Raw genomic sequence first — 16,155 nt, forward strand, 5'->3', positions numbered from 1 at the left:
AGAGTTAAACTGGACCCTCGGAAGGCAGCAGAGACATTTTTTTTTTTTTGGACAGGTGGAATTCAGCAATCCAACGTAAGTAATACCTTTCAAATAACCTATCATGGGGAAGGGAAGAGAAGACTGACAGGAAGATAAGAACCTGGAGTTATGTTTCTTGTTATTTAAATGGTGCAAGCTTTCTAAAGTCACTTTTAACTTTTTAAACCTTTGAGTCACAACAGAGTTCAAATGTAACTAAATGCACGCATCTCCTTCCCACGCAGCCTTCTTGAGCTGGAGTGATCCAGGAGAGAATTTGAGATGTTTCACTTTGTAAAGAGGATAGCTTTTCTGAGAGTCCACATCACTTAAATTTCCCCAAATAGCTCTATTATTGTTTGTCATATGACCTCAAAATACTTATGGAGTGACAACGAATGACTATACACATTTTATATCCATGCATTTCTTCCTTCTCTCTCCCTCTCTCTCTCTCTCTCTCTCTCTCTCTCTCTCTCTCTCTCTCTCTCTCTCTCTCTTTGGAAAAAAATGAAAATATACTCACTGAGGTTGTGGTTGTCCTTCTTTTGTCTCTCTTTTGCCAAAGCTCGAGTATCAGTTTCTGATCAAAAGAAAGAAAGTTAAAACAATTCTTAGTTCTACTTTATACCACTTTAATCAACATAATTCAGGAACACTAGGTAAAAATATAATAATATTTGCTTCAAATCGTATATTTGTAGGCAGATATTTAGGAAATTAAGCACAGTATGCTTAATAGGAGGCAATGGCAAACCCATTAGCCTTTGAGTAGTAAAACCTGAATTTGTATTCTGGCCCTCTGTTTAGTAGCCATGTGATCTATTATCTAAATTCTCCGTGTCTCAGGCTCTTCTTCTTCAAAACTGGTATAGTATTGAGATGATTAAAAGAGGTATAATGCACAGCAAATATTAAACTGCTCAATCATTATTATTTCCAGAACTTTAAGACTATTCAACATTTTTCCAACCTAAATTTCTACAACATACATTTTCATAAATAATTATAATTTCTACAATCTAAGTTTTGAAACTAAGTGCATTTTTTAATATCACTATCGCATAACTCCACACTTCCAATAAATGACGCTTTATATGCTATGTGGTTGTGAGCATTTGTGAAAGCCTCCAACATAGCCCACAATGATTCTCATTCACGATCTTCGCAGACTTGGTAATTCCTTCTCATGCTAATAGGGATTGACCAGTGAAAACAGTAGAATATTGTGAAAATGACATGTGGCTACCAAGACTGGGTCATAAAAGACATTTTCAGCTACCAATTTGCTGTGTCTCAGATCACCACTTGTCATGTCAGGATGACATTTGAGCAGCCCTACAGAACTCCACCTTGTAAAGGATAAGGATCACTTGCCAACAAGCAGCACTAATTTTCAAGACCTGTGAGCAAACCACCTTGGGAACACATCCACCAGCCAATCTAGTGTCAAGCAGCTGCCTCCAGCAAATATCTTGACTATAGCCTTATGAGAAACCCTCAGTTAGAACCAATTTCCTAAGCCATCCCTGGATTTCTGTCCCCACAGAGACGGTCTGAGATCATAATTGTTTATTATATCAAGCTATTACGTTTGGGAATAATTTGTTATATAGCAATAGATAATTAATACAGTGTTCTTTGAATTATTCTAGTTTTTAAACTAAGTAATACAATTATTTAAATGTGTTCATTTCAAACTATAGTCATTAATTTTAGCTTAAGTTATTTGAAATCATAGATATTTATGAATTATTGCTTAGGCTTCCAGAATGGACATACTATATTTACTAAAAATGTTAATATTAACTGTTTAAAAATTATTAAAGAACAATGTTTGGGCACCAAACTAATATATATATTGAGATATATATATATATATATATATATATATATATATATATATTACAGAAATGTCCACTGAATTTTATTTTATTCTCTTTTTAATCTTTATTGTTGAAAAGTATTACATGTGTCCCATTTTTTCCACCATTGACCACTTCTAGCCTGCCCTGTCTCAGGCCTTCACCACCCTATTGACTGTGCCCATGGGTTACACATATAAGCATACAAGTTCTTTGGTTGATCTCTTCCCATCCTTCCTCTCCCGCTTTCCCCTGAGATTTGACAGTCTATTCCATGCTTCTATGTTTCTGGATCTATTTTGTTCATTAGATTCCACATGTGGAGGAACTAATACTGGCCATATAAGTCAAGGAACCCTTATTTGATCCATTTCTTCCTCTACTCAGCTGGATGATTTTAGGAAAATAACTCCTCTAAACATTTGTTTTCTTATCTCTAAATTGAAAGAACAGGACAATGGTCCTATAATATCTTTGAACTGTTAACAATTTTGAAAAAAATTATTTAAAATAGAGGTGTTTTATCCACTTGAGAAAAGTTAAATGTGAGTCTATGGTGCAATTTATAAAACAAACTAAAATCTAACTGCTTATTTTATATCAAAGTCTACATACAAAAGTACTAATTTTCCCTAATCTATTATTTTCAACCATGTTAACAAATTGCATCTATTTAATATCTAAATGAGCCTATTTTACATAAAGTCCTTTATATTTATATTTATTGAACTGTAAGTTATACTCTCTAAATGTCCCCCATTTTAACTAACAAATTTGTTAATACTTTTAAATTTTTATTTAGCTTGGTAATATATGTTATACCTCTCTTATATAGTTGATGACAAAAGAATAAAACTATAAAAGCAACATTACCTGTAATTTCTTTTTTCATTGATAAACTCCTCGAACAGGAAGCATTTGTAAGGCCCATATTAACTGATGAAATTCCCTGCTCACCACTATACACATTCAAAATATTTCCAGATAACTTTAGAGAAAAAAGAAAGAAATGGTCAATTAAAACTTCTCTGAACATTGGTATATTTAGGTGTGTGTTTTAAATTTGCTATTTGAAAATAATTTATAGAATATATTTTAATTTTAAATAATAGTGAGTATGAATTGAATTTTAAGTACCTATTCTATATAATAAAAGCCTAATATGCTAAGTGTCCGGTCATCCAGTTGGCCATTCACCCAATCAAAGTGTGATATGCTAAGGATATGCTAAGGCCAGTTAACCACTTGCTATGATGTGCACTGACCACCAGGGGCAGATAGTAGACCTGTCCACCAGTCTCTATGACATGTACTGACCACCAGGGGGAAGACACTCTTACTGGTAGGCTGCTGGGGTCTGGCCAATCGGGACTAAGCGAGACAGGCCAGGCACATCCTGGAGCCCTCCAGTGATCCTCTCCCCATCTGGTCAACTTCCTGTGTCCCTCCCTCACCCTCATCATGCACTGGTGGGGACCTTCAGCCTGGCCTGCGCCCTCTCACAATCTGGGTTGAAGGACACCCCCCCTCCCCATGAGTGTATGAATTTCGTTCATTGGGCCTCTTGTAAATAATAACCTTAAATGTAAATGGAAGAAGTGCTCCATTCAAAAGACATAGGATAACTGAATGGGTAAGAAAACATGACTATATATATGCTGTCTACAAGAGACCCACCTCAGAAGAAAAATCTTCACTCAGACTGAAAGTGAAGGGATAGAAAAAAATATTCCATGCAAATGGAAATAAATAAACAAAAATCTTGGTATAGCAATACACCTAACAAAGCAGAATTCAAAACAAAGACCATAAAAGAGAACAAAAGGTCACTATATAATACTTAAGGGATCTATACAATATAAGGAAATAAACTTTGAAAACATATATGCATCAAATATAGGAACACCTAAATATTTTTTTAAAAGAAACTCTTAGTGGACTTCAAGGGAGAGATTGGCAGCAATAGTGTCATAATTGGGGACTTTAACATTTCAATATAAAAACAAGATAAATCTTCCAGACAAAAAATCAAGAACAGTGAGCTTAAATAACTCACTGGATCAAAGAGAAAGCATACCTAGCATCTTCTCATGTATCAGAAACCTATAGTCAATATCATACTTAATGGGAAAAAGCTAAAATTCTTTCTCTTAAAATCAGGAATAAGACAGAGATGTCTACTTTCAACACTCTCATTCAGCACAGTGTTGTAATTTCTGCCCATAATGATCAGACAAGAAGAAAAAATAAAAGGCACCCAAATGAGAAAGGAGGGAGTAAAACTGTCATTTTTGGCAGCTGGCATGATACTGTACATAGAAAACCATAATACTCCACCAAAAAACTATTAGGTCTAATAAAAAAATTCAGCAAAATAGCAGGGTACAAAATTAATATCCAGAAAGGGTGGCATTTTTATACACCAGTAATAAACTAACAGGAAAAAATAAGAAGAAAACAATCTTATTTCTTTTTAATTTTTTAATGTTTTTATTATTGATTTCAGAGAATAAGGAACAGGGAGAGAGATATATTAACATCAATAATGAGAAAGAAATTGACTGGCTGACTCCAGCATGCCCCACACTGGGGATCAAGCCCACAACCTGGGCCTGTGCCCTGACTGGGAATCAAACTGTGACCTCCTGGCATACGTCGATGCTCAACCCCTGAGCCATGCCAGCTGAATAACTATTCCATTTCCATTGCAATACAACAAATAAATAACATACCTAGGAATAAATTTACTACTCAAAGCAATCTATAGATTCAATACAATTCTGATTAAAATGCAAATGGCATTCAAAGATCTAGAACAAATATTGCAAACACTTATGTGGAACCAAAAAGACCCTGAATAGTACCAGTGATCTTGAGAAAGAAGAACAAAGTTGGAGGTATCACAATTCTATATATCAAACTATATTACAAAGCAACTATAATCAAAACAGCTTGTGTCTGGGACAAGGAGAGGCATACAGACCAATGGAACAAAATAGAGAGCCCAGAAATCAACCCATGCCCTTTATAAGTCAACTAGAGGTCATATGCACAAAATTTTTACAACAGTAGGCCTTCCTTTCCCCAGCTGCCAGCACCAGCTTCCCTTCGGCTGCTGGCAGACACCTGGGACCCAGGCTTCCCTTGCAGCCCCATCATTTGGAAGGTTGTCTGGAAGTTCATCCGGAAGGACATCTTGAAGGATGCCCATAATATGCTTATTATATTACTACAAGAGACGTCTGAGATTTTACTGTCCAGTTTTTCAACATCATTTATTGAAGAGATTGTTTTGACTCCATTGTATGATCTTGCTTCCTTTGTCAACCATTAATCTCTTCAATAAATGATGTTGAAAAACTGGACAGGTAAATGCAAGAAAAATGAAACTGGATCACCAACGTACATCATAAAGAAGAATAAACTCAAAATGGGTTGAAAGACTTAAATGTAAATCATGAAACCATAACCATGTTAGAAGAACAATAGGCAGTAAAATCTCAGACGTCTCTTGTAGTAATATTTTTGCTACAATAGGTCTCTGAGGACAAGGAAAACATGGGAAAAAATAAACGAAGGAGACTACATCAAACTAAAAAGCTTCACACAGCAAATTAAGTCATCAACAAAACCAAAAGAGAACCCAGTGTAGGAGAGAACACATTCACCAATGACTCATCGGATAAGGGGTTAATCTCCAAAATATATAAAGAACTTATACAACTCAACAAAAAGAAGACAGATAATCAAATATAAAAATGGGCAGAGAACCTGAATAGACACTTCAACGTCATTAATCATCAGAGAGATGCAAATTAAAACTGCAATGAGGTATCATCTCACAACTGTTCAGAATGGCAACTATCAACAAATCAGCAAATAAATGCTGGCAGGGAAGTGGAGAAACTGGGACCTTAGTGCACTGCTGATGGGAATGCAGACTGGTGCGGCCAATGTGGAAAGCAATATGGAGTTCCCTCAAAAAATTAGAAATAGAACTGCCTTTTAACCCAGCAATCCCACTTCTAAATCTATATCTTAAGGACCCTCAAACACCAATCAGAAAGATCGTATGCACTCCCATGTTCATAGCAAACTTATTTACAATAGCCAAGATCAGAAAACAGCCCAAGTGCCCATCAGTAAATAGGTGAATAAAAATGATGTGGTATGTTTATACAATGGAATACTACATAGCTGTAAAAAAAGAAAAAGGAGCTCTTACCTTTTGCATAAGTATTGACAGATCTGGAGATTTTTATACTATTGATAAATGAAATAAGACAGTCATAGAAGAACAAATACCATATGTTCTCACTAATATGCCAGAACCATAGGAATAGACTGGCAAATGTCATAGAGGACGGTGGTAGGGAGAATGGATAAAGCAAAGTGAGGAGATTAGTTGCTCAAGAACATAAATGCGAAGCCCATAAACACAGACAATAGTATGGTGAAGGCCCAGGGACAAGGGTGGGGACTGTGTAGAGAGGGCAAAGGCAGTGATAATAGAGGACATCTCCAATAGTGTCAACAATAAAAAATATTAAATTATAAAATGTCATCTTAAAAATAATGAGATACCACTTCACACTCATTAAGATGGCTTATCAAATGAAAGGAAAGTAAAAAGTGGTGACAACAAGGAGAAACTGGGACCCTGATGCATTGCCGCTGGGAGAGTGAAATGGCGTAGCCTTATGGAAAACAGTATGATCTTTTCTCAAAAAGTTCAACGTAGAATTACAGCAATCCTGCCTCTATGAATACCAGCATACCAAAAAAATTAAAAGCAGAGACCTAAATAGATACTTACACACCAACATTTATACTAACACTGTTCATAGTAGACAAAGGATAGAAATAGCCTAAATGCCCATAATATTATAGATGAATGAATAAATGAAATGTGCATATATTATAATGGAATATTATAAAACCTTAAAAAGAAATAAAGTCCTGATCACATTACTATATGGAATAAAATAGGCCAGACAGGGGGGGAAAGCAAATATTATATGATTCTACTTATAAGAGGTACCAAATTAGACAAAATCATACAGATAGTAAGTAGCAATTACTAGAGGTTGAGGGCAAGGATAAATGAGTGGCTATTGTTTAAAGGAGGAAGTTTCTGTTTGGGGATGATGAAAAGACTCTGGAAGTAGTATTGGTTGCACAACATTTCCAACTTATTTAATGTCACTGAATTATATACTTTAAACTGTATATAATGGCAAATTTTATGTACATTTTTACCATAATTTAAAAGGTGATAAGAGATATTACCCACAATAATTTGTCAGTGCTTATGAATGCTTAAAGTGCATATTTTTATTGAAAAATAACATATGCATTTATGCATAGCCTGTGGATACAGACAATAGTGTGATGAAGGCCTGAGAGGGGTGGGTACAGGATTGAGGAGATCAGTGGGGGGAAAAAATACATTTGTACTACTTTCAACAATAAAGATAAATTTTAGAAAGTATTATTTAGTAGAAGTGACTGAAGAACAAATTAATAGCTTAAACAGTCTTTTGATTATTAAAACTATCAAAATAAACTTTGAACATATTGTACATAAAAAATCTGGACATGATGGTTTTATGGGCAAAAGTGTTACATTTTTAAGAAAAAAAAATCCCAATTTTGTACAAACATCTTCAGACAACAGAGACAAGAGGGAATATGTCCCAATCCAATGAGACTTAAATCATACAACGACATTATGAAAAGAAAAATTATAGGCCCTTTTCACTTATGACTGTAAATCTTAAGCAAAATTTTATTAGCTATATGAATCCAAGAAAATTTAACAGGATAACTTGCTATGATCAATTTGTCTTTCCCATAAGTACATTTTAGGATGCTCAAAGACAAAATTAAATCTGTGATCACCTCAGTAGATTCAGTAAAAAAAAAAAAAAGTATCTGATAGAATTCAACCTCATTTTTTTATAAAACACTTAGTTTTTGAGAAGATAATTTCCACAATCCTTGAAAACTTTAGCTTTGTCTATGTTTAAAATCAATGCTTACATATGAAAAAAATAAAATTTAGTTTCTAAACTATTATAGAAACCTCTAAGTAAACTGTGAAAATATTCATATGTCCACTTACTCTTATTGGGCCACACATACTAAAGGATAACATACATAATTTGACCCTAAAATTCCACATTTTCCTGACTGTTTTTCTCTCTTTCCTTTCTATACACTATATTTGATCTATCACTCACTTTTGCATGATGTTTTTATTTATTATTATTATTTTTAAACTAGAGTCCTGGTGCATGCATTGTGCACTGGTGGGGAGTGTGGCCAGCGGGGACTGGCTTGCTGTGGAAGCATTGCTCATCCTGGTCAGTGGAGCGGTGGTCCCTCTGTGGGAGCTCACTGACCACCAGGGGGCAGCTCTTGCGTTGGGCATCTATCCCCTGGTGGTCAATAAATGTCATAGCGACTGGTCAACCGGTTGTTCTGGTCATTCCAGTGGTTGGTTGTTGGGCTTTTATTATATAGAATAATTTATCAGTTTAAATTGTTTTATCTGTTCTTGTACCTCATGAACCACAGGGCCATAAGCATAAATTATGTCCCTTTATCTAGTATCCCTCCATTCCTCTCAATTCCCAACTTATCCTCTACATCTATTTAAAATACACAACTTCCTCTGATTTATTCAAGCTCAAAATCTAAAGTATAAAATATCTCCCCTTTAACTCATATATTAAACTCAAACTTCTTTATCTAGCTTTCAAATCTTGTTGGCCCTATATTATCTAGTCAACATTATTTAAAACGATTGTCAAATTTTTAAAGATTTCTCATCACCACATGCACATACCCTAAGTTATGGCTTCAGACAAAAGATTTCAGACTCCAGTGGGAGGGAGAGGGTGAGGGAAAGATTATTGCCACAAGGAATCTATGAATTCATACATAAAATATTAAAGATAATAAAACATAAACATTATCTTAACATATATACTTTGTCATAGATATTTGAGTATTTATTTTTGCCAGCCATTAATCTAAGTAGGCTTTATAATAATAACTAATAACATCTCTAGTAATCTTTTAACAGCTCTATGAGGTATCATAATTACTATTTTAAATATAAAATAATTAAAACTCTAAAAAAATAGTTAAGTAATTATCTCAAGGCCATACAGTTATATAAATAGGGGGCTTGGTGGAAGTTGGCAGCCACTGTAAAAAAAAGATTAGAGTTTCCTTAAAAAAAAAAAAAAAAATGGAACTCCCATTTGACCCAGTGATCCCACTTCTAGGAATATATCCTAAGATACCTGAAACACAAGCAGAAAAAATATATGCACTATGTTCATAGCAGTGCAATTTACAATGGCTACAATTCAAAAATAGCCCAAGTGCCCATCAGTAGCTGAGTGGATTAAAAGAGCTGTGGTTCATTCACACAATGAAATACTAATGGCAGCAAAAAAGAAAAAACTCGTACCATTTGCAAAAGCTGGACAGAATTATGCTAAGCAAAATAAACCAGTCAGAGAAAGATAAGTATCAAATGAACAAATGAACTGATATCTAATGAACAAAATAAACTGATGAATAAAAACTATCCAGAGACAGAAGCATGGAGTTGACTGACGAATTTCCGAGGGAAAGCTATATGAGAGGGGCAGGGGGAGTGGTTAACCAGGGAACTTATATGCATTAATAGAATGGTGAAGGTCTGGGAGGAGCTGGAATGGGTGGAGAGGTTCAATGGGGAAAACACCAAAGAGGACATCTGTAATACTTTCAACAATAAAGGTAACTTTTAAAAATAATAATAAATAGGGGAATTGGGATTTAAACCTAGGTCTGCAGACACAAGGCTGGATTCTTAACTACTGACTCTATTATAGAAAGAGTCCTTGCCGAAACACTTTTTAAAAATACATTTTATTGATTTTGTACGGAGAGGAAGAGAGAGGGATAGAGAGTTAGAAACATCAATGAGGGAGAATCATCCATCAGCTGTCTCTTGCACAGCCCCCACTGGGGATATGCCCTCAACCAAGGTACATGCCTTTGACTGGAATCAAACCTGGGACCTTTCAGTCCTCAGGCCTACGCTCTATCCACTGAGCAAAACCAGTTTCGGCGCTATAACACTTTTAATGGCAAGAACTGTTTTGAATGCTCAGAAAAGTTGGGAGCCACTGGGCCATATTTTCTCAGTTTTATTCTTTCCAATCGCTATTTTCTGAACCACAAAAGTCCTCATTAAGTATCAAAAGCCAACCTGTGTTTTAAACCTCAATTTAATGTCCCAATCATCTGTAACATACTTCCTCATGACAGTCTGTTTTATTTTTCTTCACTAAAACCCTATACGACTAATTAACCTAGCCATGATTTAAAATTTCAATTTATATATTGTCCTATCCCTGTTCATGTATGTCACTCAGCAAGAGAGAGGGTATCATAGTCTACACTCACCATATTCCTAAAAATTGAGTATTTATCTGAAATGCAGATAATATTTTGAGGTATATGTTTGTACATATGCATATAGGTATAATGTATGTATATGCATCATGCATATTCTATGTTTGTGAATCTGTGTGATATAACTATCTTCCAGATAATCTCATTATAAGGAAAAGTATAAGAAAATGTATACACACTTTAACATATAAGGAAAGATACATCTAAGGAAGATTATTTTCTATATATACATATCTTTCCTTATATCTTAAATTATGTGTATATAATTTCCAGATATTTTAAAAATATAAATAGTAAAAAATATCCTGAACCCTTATATATGTATGTGTATGCATGATGTCTATATTATATATTTATGGGAAACAGAAAACTTTGATTTCTTTTGGATTCTCTATTTTCCCTTTCTATGAAGATATTCATTATGAATCTAAAATGATCAAAGTGAGCAAGAGACCATTAGACAAAATAACTATCGACCAAAAAGAGGTAAACTTCAGGTGTAAAGAGGGAGCACTGCAGAGGAGCTTATACACACAATGTATGCATACTGGGAAAGCTAGCATTTAAATATTATTTTCTGTTCTCTCGGGTATTTATTCATGTAAATGTGTTCAACTATTTTTTTTCCTTGTTTTAAGACACACAATTGATCTCCTGCTAACTTTAGTTACTAAAGTAGAGCTATGAAGTTTGAGTGACAAACATTGTGAAGTCCCACTGTGTTATTATTATTATTGTTCTATTCTAAGTAAATGAAAATAATATGTGGAGCAGGAGGGAGAGATCCCTTGTACTCGTTTGGCTTATAACTCAAATAGAAAAGATAAAATACAAAACAGAGAATGGTGACTTGTAAATACCTTTGTATCATGCACTTTATATGCATGTAATTTATGTAGTTCAAAATGAGTAAAATAGTCATTATTTTAATGTAAACACTACAATAAATAATTAGTGGAACTCCACTTTTTGATAACAGTCACAATAAAACATTATTTTATTTTTAACAAATTTTTTACTTTAAAAAAAAAGCTTACTGCATTCTGAACACTAAGAACTATCTTGTCAGTAAACAAGCTTGTTAATACAGAGGATTACATATTATACATTTCAAAGTTCAATTTAAACATTTCTTATTTTACTGACTATTAGTTTATAAAGTTTAAGTTCAGTATTTCAGGTAGTTTTATCTCCAAACATTGAAAGAATGGCAAAATATACTTGCTCACCAGTTTTAACTTTGAAGTGTCTATAACCTTCACAATAGCAATGGTTTTCTCTTTCTCCTTCATCATTGTCTTTTCCTTAAACTTATGAACAAACAATGAGTGCTGTGCAGTGATGTCTGCACTCAGGTGAACTTTGGCTCTTCCTTGGACTTTAAAACTAATCTGATCTAGACTGTGACAGAGAAATGCTGGATGTTATGCAGTCCTTTCAAGTTCCAACCAAGCACAGGGGCTTGTTAATATTTACTCAACCCTCCCCTCTGGAATCATCTTGAACTGTGACAGGTTACTGAGATTGCCAAATGCCACCAGCATTTACAGACACCTGACTGAAAAATACCTACATACGATAAAAGAAATTACTTACTATGCACAACACAACCATGTCACTGGAAAGGAAGGGGTGAAACTAGACCAATGGGTGGAAATTATAAGGAAGCATACCCAAACTCAAAGGCTAAACAAGCATTCTGCCGGAGTGTGGCAGAGGATCAGATCAGGCGAATGTCCTTTCAAATACCAAGATTCCGCACTTCCTCTGAGGCTGCACAGCTGATTGGGTAGGTTTGCTGCGTTTGGAATCATACAAACTGGATTCAAACCCCTTCCCTGTTGTTCACGATCGGTATAGACTTGCGTAACTTGCTGAACTTTTCTAAACCTCTTTCCTTGTTTGTAAACTGGTAATAGGTAATAATAGTCTCTAGTGCATATGTTTGCTGTGTTGATTAAATGCAATTTTTCACAGTAAGCTTTTCCCCTGTCTTTCACATATAAGTTCCCGAGGTACAGTAGCTATTGTTATTGTTGATATCCTTACTACTACTGTTTTTTTTCCATTAAAAAATTTTAAATTGTACTGGATAATAGGAAAAATGTTTTCAATACCCTGTGTGAACTTTATAGTATGTATTTAACATGTATTTGCTTAGTACCTATGATGTGCTAGGCATTGTGCAGGCTGCTGAAAATGAAATAAGAACAGGCTCCAGACACAGCAGTGAACAAGACAGACAAAAACACTATTTTCAAGGAGTTTATTCTCTAGGGATACGTACATCTATAATATCATAATAAAAGTGTAATAGGCTAATTAGACTGGACGTCCTTCCGAATGTAGCCGGGCTGTGAGGGAAGCCTGGGTCCCGGGTGCCAGAGGGAAGCCAGTGCAGGCAGCCAGGGGAAGGAAGGCTTCCTCTTACACAAATTTTGTGCATCAGGCCTCTAGTAAAATCATAAATAGGATAATTTGTACTACTCAAATCATAAATGTAAGAGGGAACAAAAATGAGATATTGATTTAGGGAGTGGTGGGATGTGTGTTTTAGCAAGGTTGATTGTGGAAGGATTCTCTGATAAGGTGATATTGACTAAATGTCTGAAACGAAAGAAGGCCTCCAATCAAAGATCTAGCACAGGCCTAAACCGGTTTGGCTCAGTGGATAGAGCGTCAGCCTACCGACTGAAAGGTTCCAGGTTCGATTCCGGTCAAGGGCATGTACCTGGTTGCGGGCACATCCCCAGTAGGGGGTGTGCAAGAGGCAGCTGATGAATGATTCTCTCTCATTGATGTTTCTAACTCTCTATCCCTCTCTCTTCCTCTCTGTAAAAAATCAATAAGATATATATTTTTTTTAAAAAAAGATCTAGCACAGGAATATTCCAAGCCACATAAAGGAAGTTCAGTGATCCTGAGGTGATAATATGATTCCGTGTTCAAGAAACAGAAAGAAGACTATGAAGGCCAGAACCCAAGGTTAAAGGAAAGCGCTGACTCCAGTAAAGCATCTGTATTATATTCTGAAGATTTCAGGAAGTTAATAGAATGTTACACAAAGAGAAACAGGATCTAATTTTTGCCTTGTGAGGATCATTCTGATTACTGTGTAAAGAAGATTTATAAAAGACAAGAGGTAGCGTGGAAGTTAGGTTGGGGTCTGTTTCTGAAGTTCGAGTTACACATGATGGTAGTCTGGGAAATGTTTTAGTAGATGAGCGGATAAGAAGCCGTGCAATCCAAGCAGTTTTGGATACTGTTTAGAAGGGCATATTGATAGATGTAGAAGTGTGGGAGTAAGAGAGAAGCAAGGAAAAATTACTTGTGGGTTTCAAAATGAGCTAAAAGTAGATTGGGGAAGACAAAAGCTTCTTTTCAGTCATATTAAGTGTAATGTACTTAGAAAGACTAAGGATGTCAAGTAAACAGTAGAATATATCAGTCCAGCATCTAAGGGAGAAATCTAGGCTGGAATGGGTTGATATTACCAATAGGATGTATAGATACATGAGAAAAGAGGGTCTGTTAGTTTGGGCTTGGGGACACTTTAGCAATTAGACAAATCTTAGAGGAGAAAGAACCAGCAAGATAGTGTAAACCCAGAAAATATGGCGCCACAGAATCCCTGGTAGTACTTAGAGAGGGAGATAGTGGTCAACCATGGCAAATTCCACCAAGAAGCCAAGTCAGCTGAGAATGGAGAATTTATTGTTGGCTTCTGCATTTATTGTTTTTTGGTTGTTGCTGTTTTGGTTTGGTTCGATTTGTTTGTTTTGACACTGGTTGGTTTTAAGATTCCTTTTAGAAGCAGAAGGACAACAGCTCTATCAGAGAGTAGACAGTGAATGGTGAAGAAATGGAGGCAGGGTGAAAAATGGAACCAGTAGCTTTTTTGCATAACGAGAGTCATGAAATGGTATGGTAACAAGAGAGAAAAGGTATCTAAAGGGAGTTGATTCGTTTATTTTTATTTTTAAAGAGTCTTATTAAAAACTAATGTGATGCAAACATGTATAACCCATTAGGTCAGAATAGACTAATGGCATGAGAAGGAATTGCTATTTAGAGAAGGAAACTGCTTAAGAAGACAAGAATGGGTGGGTCTAGGACACAAGTAGTAGAGCTGGTTTTAGAGTATGAGCTAGGGCAATTATTCTGTTTTTATAGAAGGGGTGGCAGAAGAAAATGAAAGCATATACAAACGGTACAGTATAATAGAACTGATGGTAAAAACTAATGAGTACATCCTAATCTGATTGGGATTTATGAAATGTGATGTGAAAGAGAAATCAGCTGAAAAATTGAGCATGGACAAGAAATCATAGAGATTTGAGAAGAGAGAGAAGGTATTAAAGTATTATCTTAATTAATGGGAAGATTTGCCAGGGAATGGTAATAGCATTATCTGGAAGGAGTGAGAGTCCCAGTGAAACTTCGAGGTGAGGACCACGAGCATTGTGGTGAAATTTTCATCCGTTCACTGCTTAGATGAAGATGTGGAATAAGATGAAAAATAAGCTTAACTAGGGTTGGGGTTTTCTCAGTAGAATAACATGAAAGAAACAGATAACATGTTAAGAGCATTTGCAAGAATATTGGTTATAGTGCTTGACCAAAGACTCTAGGCAAGTTAAAGAAAAGTTTTAAAATGTGAGTTTTAATAGTTATTGAAAACAATGATAGAGTCAATCAATTGATATGCAATCTCCACAGATTCAACAATTGGTGAAGTAAGAACACTAGGAAAAAATAGGATGTAATGGCCAAAAAGTGTAAAGTAAATGTTATGAGATAGAGAAATTGGTTATAATGAGCTCTAGGATATCATCATGTGAGAAGATGGCTACCACATAGGGAAGAGAAAAACACCATTCACACTAAGGAGACTGGAAAACTGGAAAGGTAAGTTGTTGAGAAAAGCACAATTAATTTGCTTAAATGTTTCTTGCTCTTTGACCCTTCCCAATCCTGTTTGCATAGTTGTTGTGGTAAGAATTAAATTATAGGTGGTTAAATTTATTGACCAAATAAAAATTGAGATGTAACTTCTGTTTAATTATTCTGAGTCCAGTCACTCAATGCATGAATTCATTTCTTGATCAGAAATATATGGGCTAAAAAGATCTGTGAAAATCTTGAACTATTTCATTCAAGCTAGATTAATGTGAAGAACTTCCCCAAGTAACGCAAGCTGCAAGTCAGCAGCTTCCAAGTTTCCCATGAACAGGAGTTACACCATGAATCTTAGTTAAGCCTATATGCAGTGGTCTGGGATAACTAACTGACATCCCAGTTTTTTCTAGTGAGACTATACAACAAAGGAGTGGTACAGCATCTAAGAACACATGGTAGACTGCCCCAGAGATGTTGCCTATTTGTATGAGAATTAGAGAAAAAAATATTTATAAAACTGCCAGTCAAAAGCAGGTGAAATATATATATATATATATATATATATATATATATATATATATATATATATATATATATAAAAGCCTAAGTGTCTGAACAAATTAACTGGTCAACAGATTGCTATGATGCACATTGACCACAGGAGGGCACACGCTCAATGCAGGAGCTGCCCCTGGTGGTTAGTGCGCTCCCACAGTGGGAACACTGCTCAGCTGACCAATGGGAGCCAGATGCTGTGCTAATGGCTGGCCAGCTTATCTGAGGCAGCACAGGCTCTCCTGTCTCCTCAGCAGGGCGTTGCCAAGCTGCAGCTGCAGCAGGCACAGCAGGGCCCAGTGTGGTGTCTGACCTGGGCTCCTCCCCAGCTGCCTGC

At 35.5% G+C, this 16,155-nt stretch overlaps 1 protein-coding gene and 1 long non-coding RNA gene across 5 annotated transcripts in view; one reads left to right on the forward strand and one right to left on the reverse strand.

Moving 5' to 3' along the window:
- The window catches only part of TFEC (transcription factor EC), a 76,855-nt gene that overhangs the window by 17,632 nt on the left and 43,068 nt on the right, over positions 1-16,155 (reverse strand). For 3 of the 4 annotated variants that reach the window (XR_004985768.2, XM_045576137.1, XM_045576130.1), the window contains exons 3-4: positions 2,760-2,874; positions 548-604 (exon numbers count right to left, since the gene is read on the reverse strand). Coding sequence is in view for 3 of the 4 variants with exons in the window: in XM_045576137.1 (XP_045432093.1) it covers positions 548-604; positions 2,760-2,874 (172 nt within the window). In the remaining variant the exon portion in view is untranslated. Of the gene's footprint in view, positions 1-547; positions 605-2,759; positions 2,875-11,593; positions 11,814-16,155 lie in introns of those variants that run through there. The other variant, XM_045576143.1, reaches the window with a different exon arrangement.
- The window catches only part of LOC123651727, a 31,860-nt gene continuing 27,715 nt past the window's right edge, over positions 12,011-16,155 (forward strand). Inside the window, exon 1 of the long non-coding RNA XR_006740601.1 lies at positions 12,011-12,153. This is a non-coding gene — a long non-coding RNA (uncharacterized LOC123651727). The remainder of the gene's footprint in view (positions 12,154-16,155) is intronic.

The sequence above is a fragment of the Pipistrellus kuhlii genome, unplaced genomic scaffold, assembly GCF_014108245.1.
Source record: "Pipistrellus kuhlii isolate mPipKuh1 unplaced genomic scaffold, mPipKuh1.p scaffold_m20_p_10, whole genome shotgun sequence".
Taxonomy (NCBI): domain Eukaryota; kingdom Metazoa; phylum Chordata; class Mammalia; order Chiroptera; family Vespertilionidae; genus Pipistrellus; species Pipistrellus kuhlii.